The following is a 19,529-nucleotide window of genomic DNA, read 5'->3' as shown; positions in this document are numbered from 1 at the left end:
TGACTACCCATAGATGATGCTATCAGCTCCTGTAGTTGGAAAGGGTAAGTGGGGCTGGACTGCAGAAGATTTACCTGGACGTTTCGATTGAGGCTCAACGCAGGCATGAAGACGCCCTCAATGTTTTCAAACGCTGGAGGCCCCTGCTGCTGCCCATTTATGTAAAAGGTCAGGTTGTGCTTGTTCAGATCCAGGAGCACACCAACAGTGGCACCTTTAGAAACTCCTCCTTCAGTCCTAAGGTACAAAGGGCACATTGTTGGTGAAGGCAGAGCACACTGTGCTGCTCTCCCTAGCACCAGCCAGCCTTACTAAGCAAAGGGAGTGTGGAGCAGAACAGGGAAATTATTATCCCTGAGACATTTGGTGATGACTGATCCACACCTTTATCTGAAGCATATGTACCACATCCACGGGAGCTTAATGAAGGGGTCCTAAACAGAAATGAGATCCACCTCTCCTGAAACTGCAATTTAATAGGTGAAAATGGGGTGCAGAGCTAATAGCCAATGACAAATTGGGAGGTGAGCCAGGGGAGTCCTGGAGACACATCACCTCTGTGTATCCCTGTTACAGTGAAGTGATGTATGGCAGGAAATGAAAAAGCAGGAAGCTGTTTTGCTAGGTGTTCATTTCTAATCAATATTCCTGCTAACAGCTCCGGAGAGAGACTTCCAGTTCAACTACTCACCTTGGCATGCTCTAAGGGAACCCAGATTTCCAGAGTCCAGGGAGTCAGCACAGGTACAACAGGCAGTGGTTTTGGGGAGGAAGGAAAGCTGGGAGTGGTTAGGCCTAAGTGTAGCTTCTGATTGACAAGGTGCTCAGCTATAGGACTGGGAGCCTCTCAAGTGTGAGGCACAGTTATTAATACCAGTGATAATTGGTTGTGTCAGGAGCAGCTGCTGAGAGCTACTGCAGTGTCAGAGCTTGCCACGACACGCTCAGCCAGCCATTACACGCTTGAGCGATTTGACATTAATGCACTTTGACTTGGGGGTTAGTCAAACTCAGTACTACTTTAAAGGACACTGAGCAAAAATACCCACTAGATATGCAGACTGGCCACAGGCACTGCTATTCTGCTGGTATCATGGGGCTCCACAGCCTGACACAATTTGTTCAGGGTAAATCAGATTTCAAATAATTTGCAGTAGGAAAGGAAGCAGCTGTCTTTTGTCCCATGCACTCGCCTCAGGCACACAACATTCACAAGATTAATGGTACTTTATCACAAAATTTATCACAATAGGTAGGCAAAACATTAAAAAAAATTAAAAGGAGGGGGCGATTGGAATATGATTAGGAAGAATGTAGTGCAGAGTAAGAAATTTTCCTCTTGTCCACTAGGTGTCACAAACTGTTTTCCTTTAGACTAAATGTAGCACGTGGCATTTCATCTTAAGGTAGATTATAGAAAACTGTTCTGATTTCTCCATTTAAAGCTCTTCAAACAATAATAGTATAAATAAGAGTCATGGATTGACTCTGAGAGGTGTTAGATGTGAAAATTCACAGTTTTCAGATGCTTTTGATTTGATTTCTGATCCTATAAGCATTAATAGGTTTTTCTCTGATCTCTTCTCCAAAACCAAAAAATAAATTGTTTTCCATCAAAACTGAAGATGCTTACCTACCCTGAGTATCTCACTATACAGACAGTTTTTATTAAAAGCCCTCAATCATAAAACTCACTATGAGATTGTGGGAAGTAACAGTACTATGATTTGGAGCTATTTACAAGTAGATTACTTTTTTTTTCTCTGCTTAGGAACAGCCTTGATTGTGTGACACCACACTTTAGATCCTGCTTAAAAGAGATTTTATTTCATCCTTTTAAATGGCGTGGATTTTCCTAGGGAAACAGAAACAGCAACTTTGCTTTTTTTGAGATTATGATGTTCTTTCCTATATGACAAGCTAATTTGTTTCTTGTGGGCTAACTAGCTGTGTGCTGCACAGTGCCATTGAGTGACTCCTCTGCAACCCCCAGGGACAGAGTGGGGGAGATAAGAGGAGATAGATTCTGCCTGCAGACTCCAGCCAGGCAAGGGCAGGACCCAGATGAGGCCCCTACACGAGCCACAGGGGTGTGGGGGCAGAGCAGAAGGATGGGGACCTTCTCCCTTTATTTCTGCCCCAAGTTCTGCAGGAATTCAGCAGGTAGATTGCCCCATTCCTACTCTGCCATCTCCCCACAGTGAGAAACTGGCTCTGGCAGCACTTAGGGAGGACAGAAGCTGCCAGGAGCTCTTCACCACACTGCTACAAGGGAGGCTGGACTTCTTCCAGGGCTGAATAACTGCTCTTACTCAGCATCCCATGTTTCCTTGGGAACAGTACTTTGAGGACCCCAGCACTTTTTAGACTATTTTCCTGGTTCTTTTCTCTAGCTGGGAGAGTCTGTTTTATGAGAAAACTTATGCAATACGTTTCTTCACTCTTATGTACACCATTTAGACAGCATTACAGCATAATTTTTCTAATAAATGCTTTTGTTGTGGTAAAAAAGCTAAATAGCTCAACAGACTCAAAGTGATGTTGGTGCCTCCTGGTACACTTCCGTGGCACCATGTAAAAAAACTGCTCCTTTACTGTATTGCATTTTTAAGCTACTTAATGACACTTATACCCCACAACCCCAGTAACCTTTCATGCAAAAGGAAAATACAACTTTTTTGTTGCAATGATCCCTTAATAAATACTTAGTATTTATTAAAGGACAATTCAATTCTGGAGATAGGCAACACTGTTTCAATTTTTCAAGTAAATAATTTGAACATTTTGATTTCTGTGTGCAACACTAAGTCCTGAGTGTAGAAGTGCTGTGCAGAAGCCTGGAAGGTCAGAGTACAGAAAGGGAAATTTGGCTACCATGAAAAATGCAGTTGCCTGTGCAAGTAGAGGCTGTTATTCCAAGATGCCTTCACTAATAGCTTGGACAATGTGCAGAATATGACTGCCTGAACTGGCTTGAGGAATTAAGAAGAGCAGTTTCACTGTTATTTAAAAAGAAATATTAACAATTTGTGAACAATTTAATAAACTGAATAATTATTTCAACTCTCCATTACAATATTTTAAGTGTTAACTTTACAGCATCTTAAAAACTTTATGATATCTATTGCCAATGATAGCACTTTTCATTCAGTTGTAGCATTTTTGTGTGATGAAAAAACCTGCTCTTGGGGTATCTGAAGTCAATGAAGAGACTCTCCTGACTTTTAAGACTAAAATGCAAATACTCTAGATTTCAACTTTCTGTTGTTTTTCAGTATAAAATATTTCAGTATAAAATATTTCAGTATAAAATATTTTGAGGAGATTTACATCTCCTTCTTTCCATAGACGTGTAGTGGCTGGAGTATTGCCTGTAGCACCTGGCAGTCCTGCTCCTGGGAACTCTGCCAAGGAACAGATCTATTGCATTGAATGTCAGTGCCTCTTGTTAATGGCATACAGCACCTCTCAGAACAGTCTGGACTGGAAGGGACCTTTAAAGGCCATCTAGTCCAACCCCCCTGCAAGGAGCAGGGACATCTTCAATTAGGTCAAGCTGCTTAGAAGCCCACCCAATCTGACCTTCAATGTTTCTAGGGATGGGGCATCCACAACCTATCTGAGCAACCAGTTACAGTGTTTCACCACCCTCATTGTAAAAAAATGTCTTCCTTATAGCTAGTCTGAATTTATCTTCTTTCAGTTCAAAACTATCTCCCCTTGTCCTAGAACAACAACCTAGAACAACCAAGACTGTCCCCAACTTTCTTATAAACCCCCTCCAAGTACTGAAAGACCACAATCAGGTCTCCCTGGAGCTTTCTCATCTCCAGGCTGAGCATCCCCATCTCTCTCAGCCTTCCTTCAAAGGAGCAATGTTCCATCCCTCTGACAATTTCTGCCCAGGATACGGTAGTCCTTCTGGGCTGCACGTGCACGCTGACAGACCATGACCAACCTCTCAGACACCAATATCCCCAAGTCCTTCTTGGCAGGGGTGCTGTCAATCCCTTCATCCTCCATCCTGCCCCGAACCACATGCAGGACTCTGCACTTTGCTTTGTTGAAGCCCATGAGGTTCCCATGGCCCCACTTCTTGAACTTGTCCAGGTCCCTCCAGGTGGCATCTTGTCCTTCAGGTGTGTCAACCACACCACTCAGCTTGGTGTCTTCTGTGACCTTGCTGAGGGTGCACTTGATCCCACTCTTTATGACACTGATGAAGACAATAAATAGAACTGGCCCCAGTATGGACCCCTGAGGGACACTTGTCACCAGCCTCCATCTGAACATCTAGCTGCTGACCACTACCCTCCGGATGTGACTATCCAACCATTTCCTTATCCATCAGACATCCATCAAATCCATGTGTCTCCACTTTGGAGAGAAGGATTTTGTGGGGGACCATATCAAGAAGTGCAGAGGGATGTTGCCCATAGCTCTTCCCTTGTCCACTGCTGTAGGCACTCCATCACAGAAGGACTTGCCCTTGGTAAAGCCATGCTCACTGTCTTCAATTACCTCCCTGTCCTCCATGTGCCTTAGCATAGCTTCTGGATGGATCTGTTCCATGATTTTTCCAGGCTTAGAGTTCTCGGAACAACAAGACTTAAAGGTGACTCCAAAACCTGTATCTCTGCCCTAAAGTATTTTCTTAACCAGTTTCTTCAACCTGTTCTCAAAAGGATCCCTCTGTTCCTGGATGCATTAGAGTCTCCTTCACGCCCCTTCCAGCATTACAGAAGTCATGCTAGATTGAATTTTGCATGCTGTGAGTGAAAGGAACAGAAAAGTCATCTAAATGTGACAGGTCACACATATTAGTCTTTCAAGCTCTATCTCAGGATATCCTTGAAACTAGTAATTTATTAATTACCCTAATTTATTCTCATGAAGATTAGGAAGCAAGAAATCATTACTAAGGTGTAACTTTCATCATAACAACATCCCAGAGGCTAAAAGTTGACAATTAATTCACTTTGGATTGTGACACTGTGCTGTCATGCACCCGTGTCCAGTGGGGAAAAACAAATAGGCAGCAATAACTGTTTCCACAAGACTATTACAGCTAATGAGTTAAAAAACTGACCTAGTTGACTGTCACAGTTAAAAATATAATGCCTAGACCTAATTTCATTGAAGCGCATGTGATTTCATAAGACTACATGCCCTTTGCAAGTGTACTTCCTTTGAACAGATATTCCATGGGTCTATCCATGCCTTGCACATGCCTTTGTGTTTTACCAGGTAAAAACTGGAAAACTATCATCAACAGAAAGCACTTTGTTCTCTTGATTAAGCAGGACGATTGGAAATCCTAAGTGTTTCCATTGTTTGTGTTTTCCAGAAAAAAGCTTTTGCTTAGCTTGCGTGTTGCTTGCCGGGAGGAGCATGCCGAGGACCAAATCCATAAAATAGGTTTCTGGGACAGTGGTGTACAGAATGGTTGCCAGCTTTTTTCCAGAAAACATAAGCTGTTCCACAGAGCATTAAAATTAATACAGCTTAACATTACTTCCGCCCTGAATCGAATCAAGATGTTAAAGGGACAGAGAACTTTTTGGTATATTTATTTTACTGATGTTATTTTACTCTGTATTGTTTTAGAACATGATCTAAGGTCTTTGGACCCGTGGAGAACAATCCAAGTGACTTCAGATAGCTTTTGATCCAGCTACAAGGTCCTTCCACCTGTCTGTAATGAACTGCAAAATCAAACCATGATTCAAACAAAAATTCCCAGCAATTGCAGTGTACTTTCTTAAAGCACAGGTATGCTGTAAAGTATAAATCACAATTTAATGGGAGACATTATAATCAACCTTTGGATACAGTGCATGCTGATACAATCTTATTGCTTTATGGAGACACCTGCATTTCAGTGTTTTTAAAAGCACTGTGAAACTTTGTTTTAATCGTTTGGTATAACAGAAAAAACACCCGAGACAGTGAGAGTCTGGTGGGACAGTCAGTAGAAAACTAAACAGAAGTTGATTCCATCTCTGCCACAGACCTGCTACATATCCTTAGTCAGTCACCTATACATCAATCTCCCATTGTGAGCTATATGGTATACGAATACACCATTTTCCAAAATAAGCAAGGGATTTCAGATCCTTTTCAGAGGAGATCTTCTCAAGGGTCTCAGTACCCAGCTGTCCTTCAGCTAAGGCTGACCCTCTCATGGGACACAAAGAGAGAGCAGCGCAGTTTTGCTCTGATACCTTCAAGCAAAGTTAACCATGTGTCCCCTGCACAGTCTGGCATCACTTCAATGAAACAGAAGCCAGCCCCAGGCAGAAGTGACTATCCTGAGCTCCAAAAGTCATGCAACCGTGTCAACACAACCCAGGATCTGTGCTGACAGTTGTTCTCTCTGTGTGATCCATCCCTGGAGGTACCTGCAGCTAGAACATGTCTCTCCACTGCTCAGTTGCATTGAGAACACAGAGCCTCTGAGTGGTGGGAGAGAGAGTCTTGGTAACAGTGGCTTGGGGGCATTCTGAAATCTTCCTCTGTCTAAGCTGGTTGTACCAGTTGAGGTGCTTTTCAAAGCTCTTCAGTACAATGGCTCAGTAGAATGAAAGCTGTCACTTAGCCCTCACTGCCAAACAGTCCCTTGTACCCAGATCTGCCTCAGCGTGACCTACAGCAAAACCCTTAATAGATGTCAGAACTGGAAACAAACACCTGCAGCCTAATTATCCTACAATCTGCAGTCAAGATTCCTCCTAAGGAAAAGAATCAACCCTCTTTCTCCCTCCAGCAATGAGAGAAGTGCTGCATCCCATTGCGCTGTGTCCCTGTCTGCTGATGTGGGTGGGACATGCAATAATGGGTTTAAATCACAGCAGGGGGGATTTAGGCAAGAATTAAGGGAAGAACTGATAACAGTGAGTATAAACACCAACATAGACTGTTAAGGTGCAATCACCGTCACTAGTGATTTTTAAGAAGGAATAAAATAAGTACATTTATTTGGGAGCTGGACTGGATGGCTTGCTGAGACACCTGCCTCTGACGCAGAGCAGAACTGTCTGTGAGGAGAAAAGCCCCCAGGCAGCACTCACCGATTGGTGTGGGAATTGCAGTGCATGAACCAGCTGCGGTTGTTGTCCACATACATGGCCCATGCCTTGTCATCCTTGCCCAGCATCATGTCCTTGACCACATTAATCCTGGCAATGCCAAAGGCTGGGTCCGGGTGGTTGTCGTAGCGGTCCACGTGAAGCTCCCAGTAATGCACGCCCTTGGAGAAGGCGGCGGTGCCCAGGACCACACGGTCATCGTAGCTGTTGCAGGTGGCAGTCTGGTTGTCATTCGACAGCACTATGTCTCTGTGAGCTGAGGAGGGGTCAAAGGTGAACCATGCCACTGTGGAATGGGAAAAGGAAAGGTAGGATTAGATCAGGAGGGGCTGTGTCCGTGTGTTGTCTGCTTAACTTCAGTAAGGACAACACTGTGCCTTTGTAAGGACCCCGCTGTACTCTGAGGCAATAAAGACCCTCTTTCCTTAATGTAGGCAGATACACAAGATTAATCTGAGCTGGTGCCCTGCTGTTCCTCAGCTCAGAAATGCTTTACATCATTTGCACTTGTTCCCCTGAAATTTAGCTGCTAAGGGTAGTGACATTCTGTCCACACACAGTAACAAGAGAGTCACTGAGGAGACAAAGGCTGCTCCATGACATGGAAACTGCTCATGTCAATGAATTGGTTCTGGATCACCTTTAATGAAAATGGAGATTAGCTGTGTCCGTGATGGTTAGGATTGACTTCACTAGTTTATCAAAGTGAAGGGTTTTTTTTTTAAAAAAAAAGGAAAAAAAGGGCCCAAAAGCTCTTAAAGCATAAATATTTTATACTGGCCTATTTTGGCAACACAGCATAAAAGTGGAAGTGATAATAACATGCACTTCTCAATTCATTACAATATCATTAATGAAGATGAACTTCCTGTAACGTCTGTATGAAGGTCAGTATAATTACAGAGAAACAAGCATGAGTTCCCATCTCTGTATTATCAAACCTTGCAGGGAAATTGAAGCAGTAGTGAAGAAAAAGGCAAATCCCAAAGATGTATGTAGAAAGGGAGACAGAGTGGAACAAAAAATATCCCATGAATTGCATAACTGCTTCTGTACGATAAAGAAAGTCTCTTAGTTAGATCCCTAGACTTTTACAGCCAACTAAAATCACACAACTTGAAGCCTGAAGTGTTACTGATAATGGAAAATGCCAGTAGGTGTCAAATACATTAATGGGTGTAAAGGGATGAAAGTGTCCTGCCACTGAGACCTGCAGCTATTCATTTAGAAAGTGGCAAACCCCCAGCTCACCATCCGACGTCTGTAAAATTACTGTCTTGCTGTAAGGACCAACGCCCGAGGAGTTGAAAGCTTTGACTCTGGCATTGTAAGTGCTGTTGAAATGAAGGCCATCGATGGTGCAGAGGGTCTCCTTGCCAACATATACTTCCTAAACATTCCAAAAACGACCAGAGAGAAAAAGAGGGGGGGTGGGGGGGTGGAGAGAGAGAGAGAATGAGGGACATGGTTTAACAAAGTTAAGACTTCTAAATATAAGCCAAAAGTGAACAGTTTCTCTTTGCTTCCCAGGATGAATGAGTTATACAAACAGCCACAGCATGTGAGACATCAAGGATGGTCAGCACTGGACAAACTAAGGTGAAGATGAAGGGTAGAGCAATAAAGGGCAACACAAAAAGATCTCCATGCTCCTCTTACCCCAAATATCTACTCCAAATCACTATTTTGGAGAGTAGTTCCTGTATCTGACACACTGTGGCCACTATTTTATGTAAGACAAAAAAGTGGGTATATAAAATAAAAAAAAACAAGAGCACTTTTGTTCTGTTGGAAAGATTTTCTTATGCCTAGGTTAAAATATAATTTTGAAACCTGAAAACACAGATCCAGAAGAAAATTAACTCCTAAAAGTTAGGATTACATGCACCATATGATGAAACAGTATCTAGACAAAGAGACATCAAAAACGTCTTCAAATACCAATCATGCAGCAAGTACTTCTGTAATATGAAATATTTCAGAGGGAGGAATATCTAGGCAGACCAATGAAGAGGATCAGATTATACAGGCTACGATGAATTGAAACAAGCCTAGAAAAGCCTGGTTTGGCAGCAGGCTGAAAGAGAATTCCTTTCCACCTCTGATTTCTCTGATTCTGTGAAATCTGTTGGTTTATGGCAGCAAAGGCACCAAAGTGCTTGAATCTGTCACTAAGCAAACCCCTCAGATCCCAGTTTAGTAAGACTTTAGTAATGCCTAGGAATAGTTCTGATGGTTAAGGCTCTTTCATATAAACTCAAAAGGATGTGATGAGTAAGAAAGGAATTGATTAAGTTTACAGCAGGACATATGTTTGTCCTTTTTGCTACTATGGTGGCTGCTACAAACAACAAAATCTCACGGGTCCTGAGTTAGCTGGTGATCGTTCATGGAGACAAAGAAGAGTTTTAATGTAATAAGTTAGTTTACCTCCATGTCATAAGATATGCTGACTGTGAAAAAAATTTAGATTCGTTGAACAATTCTCACATTTTCTAATCCACTTCATTCTTACCACTGTTCACTGCTTTGGTTTATGCAGGTTGATGGTCTCTGCTTCAACAAAGATGTTCTTTAGATCCACCCATCAAATACTGATAAATTGCAGTCAATGTCTTTGCTTTCAGATATAGAGTTCTCCATTTAAAAGGTCAGCAGACCCTAATTGGAATGGCACTGCTGCGAAGCCTGCTTTTTATCTTTTAATGGGTAAAACCAAGGATGTTTCTACTTCAGCAAGCAGAACATTCCCCTTAGAAGCTATCACCTCACATTTTTAAGAATTGAGATGGGTTTGTACCTTTTTCAATCCAAAACCTTAACATGCTGTTGCTGCCAGTCCTAAAACCTTTGGCAGTACCAAAACTCGCCCACACAGATGAGCTTGGATACGCACCAGCCCGAAATCTTGTTATTCACAAGACATGAATACCACTTTAAAAGGTTTATCCTGGATAAACTGGATAAAAGATACTGGAATTCTAACACTTTATTTTAACTCTTCATTCATCACACACTGATAACCCTCTTACCTACTAACATTGACTATATTGGCAGCTCTCAGCAGCCATTCACAAAAGTACCTTTTCACACTTTCAGTAGTGGAAACCAGGCTCTTCAAATCCCTGTGAAATGTTACATGGACCAAGGAAGTGAGGACACCCTACAAAAACCACAACGTCCTCTTCAAAATGCCCTGCCAATATTGCTGCCTCTTCTGATGAGGGGAGTCCAAATCAGGCACTTTTGCTGGCTATGGGTGTAGTGGTTTGGCAAATTCTTAGGTGGATCCATGCCAGGACATTTTCAGCTTGAGAACTCTTTAGGTTTCCAGGGAGGAGCCAGTTTGCAGCTCCCAAATAAATGCCATCACAGTTTTTTGGCAAAATTCCCTGTTTGTGAAGGGAGCAGCTGTACTCCACAATGATGTCTAGATGCTTTCAAGGCACCAGCCCCTAGGGAAAACACTAGGCCAGCCTGGTCCCCAGCAAGATGAGCATGAAGCCTGCCTGAGGTAGAAGGGCCACAGCTTCTAGAAGGATATGGCTGGAAGAAAGCTGATTGAATTGCTTCTCTAGTTCATTCATCAGGATGTGTCAAAAAAGTATGGGAGCCCATAAGCACCTTGCACCTGCAATCAGGAGCATCACGTTGCGGCATCACCCAGAGGATCCGGAAGGACAGCACTTGGGAAGCCTTTCTATATTTATCAATTCCATCACAGCGTGACAGTGGAAAAAGTTTCCACCAGCCTGGCCTCCCAGGGGAAAGATTTAGAAACCCTGTATTTTTATGCAGCATCATATTTTTACTCAGAAAATTAGGAAAGACTGAGTTGCATTTCTGGACCTAGAATGTCAGCTGTGCAGGGTGCAATGGACACATGAGAGTAAGGGCTTCAAAGAAATTTCTGGTTTGTGCAATGAACCACTTCCAGCTTCCCATATTCAGCAGGCTCATACAGGATTTTCTATTCTGGAATGCACTGAGCATACCTCAAGGCCCTCTTTCCCAGAGTCCTGAGAACAACCTCAAACAAACTTCCTACCTAGGCCAGTGGTCCTTCTATTAAGCAGGATCTGCATTGCTTTCTCCACCAGCACAATGGAGTTAGGGATGTTCTGACAACCTAATCTTCCCTACCCCTCTCCCCACCCTCAGACAGAAACAAATTCATATCTGGAGGAAACTCACATACAAAGAAACACAAATAAATGCTGAATGAAATTCTCACTCGGAATTGGCCACCGTCTCCATCATCAAGTTCCAAGATGTAGCCCTCCACTGGGTTGTGGCTCAAAGGTGGCATCCTCCAGGCCAATGTCACACTGTTGTTCCTGGTGCAACACTTCTCCAGCTGCAGTAATGGAACGGGTGGCACTGAAACAGGAACTGGGTACAGGTTAGTGTAACTCTGCCTGACCCCATTAGTCTGTGCTGTGAGCACTATGGCAACTGCTCCTTCACCTCCTTCCCCTCACAGGGGAGTCAGTGTTTGTTAGGAAGAGAGTCCATTCTTTTCCTAAGAAACAAAAGGCAGTAAAGTTACATAACAAAATGTTGTTACCCAGTTAGACAAATCATTTCACTGAAACATGTAGACAGAAACATATCTGGACTTGATTGTCATGTAAGAAATAGAGTCTGGGGAATCCATGTGTGGTTTCCTTTCCAGGAGTCACTGTCTGGAAGAATTATTTTTCACACCAGAGCACCCACTGTCCCCAAAAGGAGGGGCAGGGGGTGTCTCAGGCCATAGGGTGGCAGAGGCAATGCTGCCAGGGAACCCAGTGCATTAACAAAGAATTGGGTTAACAAGCAGAGCAGCCACTCCTCCCAGCACAGCTGAGAGACAGCCTGAACTCCACCAAAAGCAGGAAAACAATCCTTCACTACCATTGTGGGGGGTTTTAAAAATCTGATTTACTACCCCTCCCTCTCCGCCTAGTTTTTTATCAAAGACACCTTGGATGTGTTATCTTTATGGCAACCATGCTTAAAATAAACTGTTGCTGTTGAAGCAAATTGTTCTGTTTGCAAACTTTATCTAAATCCCATGGTTCGAGTAGCAAAACGAACTTCTGCATCACAGGAGACTCCTCATGGAAATTACAAATGCAAATTTTTCTACCAACATGCCTTTTCAGTGACTTGCTCAGAAGAAACACCATGAGACTGTTTACCAGACCAGCATCTTAAAAATAAAAAGAAACAGAGTAAAATATTCAGCTGTGTCTCTGTGGGAAAGACACCTCAATCCAACCTCTCCTAAACAAAACTAAACTCTCACTGTTCACTCTTTGCTGGCAATTATAAAGTGAAAATTTAGTCTCCTGGATAGACCTGATATGCATCTTATGCACTGTTGAAACCATATAGGTTAAGTAGAATGCAAGTGATGTACAAAGCCTGCCTGGTCTTCTGCCCAAGGCTAAATTTTACCATTCAATATCTCAATATCTTTTCTGCTGAGAGCTCTATCATGTCTTAGAAGAAACTGAGTGTTCTGAGAATTCACTGGTTTAATAATATTGGTTTGCTCTTCTTTTATCTACTCTGCTTTGACCCTCTAGTTTATTTTCCTCCTTCTGTCTGTGTGAGAGCTAAGCCCTTGAGCTGTTCCTTTCGTCCTATTTTATGTTTCTGGATAAAAGAGGTTCATGTTCTGTGTACCAAGCAGACTGTGGGAAAATGGATGCTACTGTGTGACAGGGCTGAGGCTTCACCCCCACTTTGGAAGTGACTCGAAAGTCAACATCACACTTGTGATAAACAGCACAGAAGCTACCATGGCTTTCCGCTGGCATTATCCATCACCACAGTGAACGCAGATGGTTGGTAGCCCAGAAGAATGAAACAAAGGAGCTTTATAAATTAGCTCTTGAAGGTTTTTCTGTGAAAAGGAAGCCTTGTTCCTATCCTTGATATTTAAGGATGATTCAGAGGGTGTCATAAATAAAAACCTGCTTGTTTTCTCACATGGAAAGTTCAGACTTTTCTCCAGGAGACACTGTGTCTGGAGAAGTCACAGAAATGTGACAAGAGTCAAAAACCTGAAAATGAGGAATTCAGAGCAATGGGATTTCTTAGGTGAACCATTTTAAGTTTAGAGTTTTGTCTGTGTTTGTTAACCTATGTATTCCTGCTGACTGACGAGCCTGGGAGAAGATAGGGCTCTATGAGCCATCCACACTCCTGACATTTTGCTAGCTGGTTAACCCTCTCAGGAGGCATTTTTCTGATCCTCCCCATTTATGAGACTCCTCCTGGCAAGACTGGCTGAAAACCTAATTTCTGCAGTTTCTAAGATGCAAAACAGATAATGTCCCTTCACATCTGAATAAACCACTAACCTTTTCAACCTCTGAAAAAAACCTCATAACTCCTAGGAACACTGATAGGAGGCTTCCAAGAGCTGTTCATTTAAAACTGCTGAAAAAAAGCAGAGTTTCTGTGGGAGGGTATGTGTTTTACAATTTCCCCTTAACTATGTAAACAGGAATGCTGCCTAAGAATAAAATATATTTTCATCCAGTAGAGTGCTGTTGGTCGCACTTCCCAGGGGAAGGGTGAATTTTGGCTCAATGTGTGAGAGTCTCACATTTTGTGGGTAATCCATATCAGCCTCCTGCTCTCTTTGATCCAGCCTGTGGCCTGAACTGCACAACTCTCCTGAAGGAGAGGCAAGAAGATCCTGCCAAGCAGCTGTGCAGCGTTGCTGCATGATGCTCTCTGTGTCTGACCTCCTGCTTCCTCCACTGGATGTGGAATTTGATCTCAAATTCTCCATGTGAGGAGAAAAGATGAGCACAATCATAGAAAAGTGTGAAGTGAGTTGAATAATCAGGATACCAGTGTATACTTCACAGCAAAAAGCAATGGAATAGGACTAAGGAAAGAAAAAATATAGGCTAAGTGCCAGGAAAAAAAAAGACTCAGATGTTAAATTACAGTTCTGTCCCACTTCCTGACCAATTTAAAGTTCTCAAGAGATCTTATGGAAGGAAAATATTAAAAATATAAAGGGAGAAATTATACTGCATTGGTGCAGCGGGACTTATTAGTGAGTCTGAACAATGTCCTGCAATTTTAAAAGTGCTTTGTGCAGGTCACTCTTTGATAAGAAATGTGACACTGACTAATGTCTCTTGTCAAAGGAGTAGTTCCCAAAACACATTGCTCAATGCATCTCATGGTTGATCAGTCCCCTCAGAGGGTACAGTAGGGCTGCTCTAAGATGTTGTCTTTTGTCCTCCTGACAAGCAAGTGGTGCAATGACGTCGTCCACCTTCCCAGACTAGTTTTTAAAGGACTAAATGCACCGACAGAATGGGATCCCCAAGAAACAGGAAAACTTTGACTTCCTCCAAAACTGCAGTACAGCCCTGGAATAGCTTGAGTCACTGCTGTAGCAAGTGCCTTACAAACAGTGTTAGGAGAGAAGGAGAGACCACAAGGAGCTGAATGCATGACACAGAGCAGAAAAAAACAGAGGTAAAGCTTAAGATGAAATAGCTGTCCTTTAATTATCAGGGCATACACTTATACCTGGAGAACCAGAGATTTGTGGCAGACATGTCTGGGGAATCTTCATGGTTTGCAGAAGAGGGAAGGAGTCACTCAGGATAAGGAGGTATAAGGGGTATATGAATGAATGTTCAGAGGTGGTACAGAAAAGCAGAGTAGCTATATATTTTCCTCTTTTGTATCTAGTCCTGTTTTTCAACCAATGAAGACTGCATGCCAGTTACAGCTGTGTGAACAAAACAGACCCAGAATGTGCATTTGCCTGTGCCAATAGCTCTAACTGAGAATATGTGAAGTACACATTAAGCCAGGCATCAGAGGACAGGAATTTTGTGACAAGGTACTCTGTAAAAGCAACAGAGAGAAGAAAACATGAACAGAGAAAATTATCTGGGAAAGCTCAAAATGCCAGCAACTACTAGAGCTGTGTGAGTGTCTCTCAGGTCAGCTGGCCCAGCGAGTGTGGGACTCAGTGAGACCCTTTGATCAACATGACTGCCTAAGCATTACTTCTACACCCATCACATCTCTGCACATTTAATTTGCTCTCAGATTGCTTCTTCTTTCTGTAAAAAAGAAAAAGAACCCTATGATCTTTATTTTTTAGATGAGCTTTAGATCTGTGCTTATAGAGAATGCATCAGTAATGTAAATGAACGTCATCAAAGCAAATGCAAAGTGATTTGTTCTCATTTTCATTCTTTGTCTAACACAGTGAATCAATGTTTACTTACAAGCATGCTTTCACTCTAAATGACCCATGCAAGCTCAATGAGGTTGAATGAGGCCAGAGTTTGAAAAAAAAAAAAAGAAATTCAGTCATGTACTAAGCACTGATAACATTAATACAGTATTACATTGCAAAGCTTTTGGAAAAAAAACCAAAACAATTTACAGGTGAAAAAGCCATGCTTGCCCTGTTCTCCTAGATCTCCCCAAAACTTCCTTTACAGATCATTGACATCTTTAAAGCATCTGCTCTTGTCAGATCAACCAGTAAAATGACTGCATAACACTCACCTCAACACCAATTTTTGGCAAAGACTGATGACTTTGTGTGCTGGCATAGGTAGGATTGTAGAAAGAGGAGCAGATGTGAAACAACATACACATTTTTTCTTTGTGAAACTGGATGCTCAGAAATATATAAGTCACAGAATCACATATTGTATGATTGGTCAGTTTGGAAGGGACCACAGGGAGTCATCTGGTCCAACTTCCTTGCTCAAGTGACATCCTGGAGCACATGGCACAGGACTGTGTCCCTACAGTTCTTGAATATCTCCAGTGAGGGAGATACCACGACCTCTCTGGGCAATCTATTCCAGTGCTCATGGTGATAAACAGCAAAACACCACCATGAAAGTGGAGCTTCCTCTTACAGTCAGCAAAGCGATGTTCTCAATCAGTTTGGGCACTTACTCCTGAAATGCTGAGTTGGTTACTCTGTGATACCTGTATTTCTAGATGCAAGACCACTCTGCATGAGAAAATGCAAATTGTGCATCTGAAGAAGGCCAAATCATGCCTGGCAAATTTGGTGGCCCTCTATGACAGAGTAACAACAGTGGCAGATGAGGGAAGATGATCTGGTGCCACCTACCTGGACTTGTGCAAAGCATTTGACACTGTCCCACATGACATCCCTGTCTCTAAAATGAAGAGACAAGAATTTTAATGGATGGACCTCTCAGCTGATAAGGAATTGGCTGGATGGCTGCACTGAAACTGTATGGTCAATGGCTTCATGTACTGTGTCCATCTCCAGGGCCCCCAACATAAGAAGGACATGGAGCACTTGGAGTAGGTCTGGAAAAGGGCTACAAAGGTGATCAGAGGGCTGGAGCATATCTCCAATGAAGACAGGCTGAGCGAGCTGGGGTTGCTCAGCCTGCAGAAGACTCCAGGGAGACCATATTGTGGCCTTCCAGTACCTAAAGGGGGCTACTAGAGAGCTGGAGAGGGAGTTTCCACAAGGGCATCTAGTAATGGGACAAGGGAGGATGGCTTCAAACCGAAAGAGAGAGGGTTTAGATGAGATATTAGGAGGAAAGTCTTTACTGTGAGGATGGTGAGGCACTGGAACAGGGTGCCCAGGGAAGCTGTGGATGCCCCTTTCCTAGAAGTGTTCAAGGCCAGGCAGGATGGATCTCTGAGCAACCTGATCCAGTGAAAAGTGACCCTTCCTGTGAGAGGGGTTGGGACTAGATGATCCCTAAAGTTCCCTTCCAACCCAGACCATTTTATGATTCTTAAATAATGCAGAGTTGATTGAGGTCATAGAATAAAGTTTCAGAAAAAAAAAGGCCAAAGTGCCAGACTGAGAAGTTCGAATGGAAATAGACTTGCTGTTGTAAATGAAGAAAGATAAATACATGTCTGCATACTAAACACTCCCCAATACCTACCATTGCTAGCTTGGAACTGGTCAGTGGCTTGTTCTGCTTGGGCACACAGAGGTGTGAAGGGGAGTAATGCCATCCCTTAAGCACCTTAAGGAATGGTGGTCAGGTTAACACCCTTTCCACTATTCTTTGCACGGTGTGTGCATGATCACACTGGTTGTGCTGACCAACCTGATGGGACAACCAGACAATCCTGGTCAGGACCAAGACAGCTCAAGCAAAAGCCCTTTCTGAGGGCTAACCCTGCCTCTGGGGAACAAAGTCCAAGGGTCTTTGGAAGCTCTGCACAGGTTTGGGCTGCAAAAGTCCTGTCTTCTTCTCTGCCCCCCAGATTGTGTCTAACTAAGCACCAGATTTCCCTGCCATCTTATGATAAATGAGAGCGTAGCAGATAACACTACAATTCAAAAAGCACAAGTGAATCTGGCTCAATTAAGGTTTTGTAACTCTTCAAGCTTAAAACCAGGTGGATGTCCACAAGCCAAATACCTAAGCTGCTCTCACCTCAGGTAACCTGTGGTTAATAGCAATCTATGTGACTAGTTTAACCAAATTTTTCCTGTTTGTAAAGGAGAGTTGTGGGAGATTAGTATTAAATATATTTCACAATAAAAATGGCTAGCATTAAACATAAACTGATTTTAAAAAGACACATGCAGACAGCATTCAGAGGAGTTTTATCAGTGTTATTCCTTCTCTTTTGACTCCACTTGCCTGTCTGACAACATTTCAAAGGAGCAGTTCACAGATGTTTATTGAATAACTTTAACACAGCCTGTTTATGCCAAGATGCAAAGCATTCTTGGTGAGCAGACTCTGGCCTTTAACTGTTTGTACATTGTTTCTCCACATATCCGCCAAATTATCCACCCTAATTACTTCATCTTGGGTGTCTTAGATGCAGAATTAGGCCCAGAGAGAACACATAAGTGGAACAAAGTTCTTTATGCTTGCTCAAAACAGAACGAAAAAAGCACATCTGACATCACTACACGAATATCTTTAACTCATTCACTGACTTCTGGCAGCCTCTATCCTGTCACCCACATGTATAATTAAGGCTTGAATCACCACTGAGAGAAGCTAATGACATCATTCCCAGGGACCACAATGGCTTTCAAATCCTACTCTTCTATGGATCTGTCTAATTCTGATGCAGTTCTCAGCCTGCTCCACATAAACTATTAAAAGCTCATTATGTTAATTTTCTTTTTTTTTTATGTCAGTGACATGTCCTGTTTATCAGCTTCTTCTTTTAGATACATTTTAAACCTTAGTTCCCTCTAGCTTGTCCATCAGAATTATCCAGATACCTGGAACCATGGAATGGTACAGCCATGGAGGTACTTTCCCCTTGTAACTCTCTTCCTCATGATTTTTTTTTTTATTAAGAGAAGTTAAATGTCAAAGGCTGGGGTTTTTTTCCCTTATTCAAGCATGTGTGTGTGTAAGATTTGTCTTCTACTTCAGTTGTTTCTGACAAGATAGGGGTAACTGGTATCTTGAATTAACCATGTCAAACCTAGGAATGCTACAAAATGGCATGAAGTTTCATGCAGCTCATGTCTTATTAATCTTCAAAGTCCAACTCTGAAGAAGTTATCTTTACAGATCTTTAAGTGCATCTGATATTTCTATCTGAGCTTGTTCAGTTCAGATAGAAATACCAGATGCACTTAAAGATTATACATGTGAGGGGAGCACACCTTTCCAGGAAACACCTGAATTTGCCTGAAAACCTTTTAAAACTATCCAGCAAATTCAAAGTCATTCCTCTTTCCTCCTTTGGTGTCCTCACACCTCCCAGCACTGTTTCAACACATGCATGAAAAACAGGAAAAGGAAAATCATAGAAGCTCACCCCTACATTTCATCTGAATAAAATCCAGCTGGTGAATTGACTGCAGTAAAGGTTCACTATCCAGAGTCAAGTCAAACTCAGCAGATACTTTCGGCTCCAAGGCTCCTTTGACCCACTGTTCCTGAGATACCTGAACACGCTTGATTAAAGCATCTGAAATCTGAAAGAGAGTACCAGGTTTATAATGAAATGGCAGACACACACATTAAGAGTGACAGAATGTCTGTGAGATCCAGCAAAAAGGAAACAGGATTAAAGCAGCAAAACAGATGAGATGGGATCTGGTCATTTTGGGGTGAGGTCCATTTAGGTTGCATCCTTTCATCTTGTCTTTTCAAAATAAATATCATATTAGGCAAGGAAAGTAAAAACTGCATTTATAAAGCCTGTTAAGATTATGTTGTGTATCATGCCTTTGAATGCCACATATAATTCTGTACTCTGTCCTCTGATCTGCATGGTCTACTTTTGCTCTCCTGTTTTAAAAGAAGTTGCACAAAGAGAGGCTTAAATGTTTGAGTCTCTTCATTCAGCAGAGATGATTCAGTGGATGAAAGCTAAAGGATTAAAAAAAGAAAATGGTAGGGAAGGTGTATATTACTCACAGCGAGGGTGATAAATTGTCAGATGGATTTTCACATATATGAT

At 42.4% G+C, this 19,529-nt stretch overlaps 1 protein-coding gene and 1 long non-coding RNA gene across 3 annotated transcripts in view; one reads left to right on the top strand and one right to left on the bottom strand.

The window, feature by feature from the left end:
- Window positions 1–19,529, bottom strand: part of TRIM67 (tripartite motif containing 67) — a 44,974-nt gene that overhangs the window by 3,919 nt on the left and 21,526 nt on the right. The window contains exons 5-9 of one of the 2 annotated variants that reach the window (XM_064413896.1): window positions 18,882–19,041; window positions 11,323–11,468; window positions 8,340–8,478; window positions 7,071–7,374; window positions 75–237 (exon numbers count right to left, since the gene is read on the bottom strand). In XM_064413896.1, coding sequence (XP_064269966.1) covers window positions 75–237; window positions 7,071–7,374; window positions 8,340–8,478; window positions 11,323–11,468; window positions 18,882–19,041 — 912 coding nt within the window. The remainder of the gene's footprint in view (window positions 1–74; window positions 238–7,070; window positions 7,375–8,339; window positions 8,479–11,322; window positions 11,469–18,881; window positions 19,042–19,529) is intronic. The other variant, XM_064413897.1, reaches the window with a different exon arrangement.
- On the top strand, window positions 4,238–9,251 carry LOC135296942 (uncharacterized). Its single transcript, XR_010358952.1, has 3 exons — window positions 4,238–4,615; window positions 5,608–5,772; window positions 8,619–9,251. It is a non-coding gene; the product is annotated as an uncharacterized LOC135296942 (long non-coding RNA).

Source organism: Passer domesticus, chromosome 3, assembly GCF_036417665.1.
Source record: "Passer domesticus isolate bPasDom1 chromosome 3, bPasDom1.hap1, whole genome shotgun sequence".
Taxonomy (NCBI): domain Eukaryota; kingdom Metazoa; phylum Chordata; class Aves; order Passeriformes; family Passeridae; genus Passer; species Passer domesticus.
The sequence above is the reverse complement of the archived record's forward strand: the minus strand, read 5'-3'. Positions and strand labels throughout refer to the sequence as shown.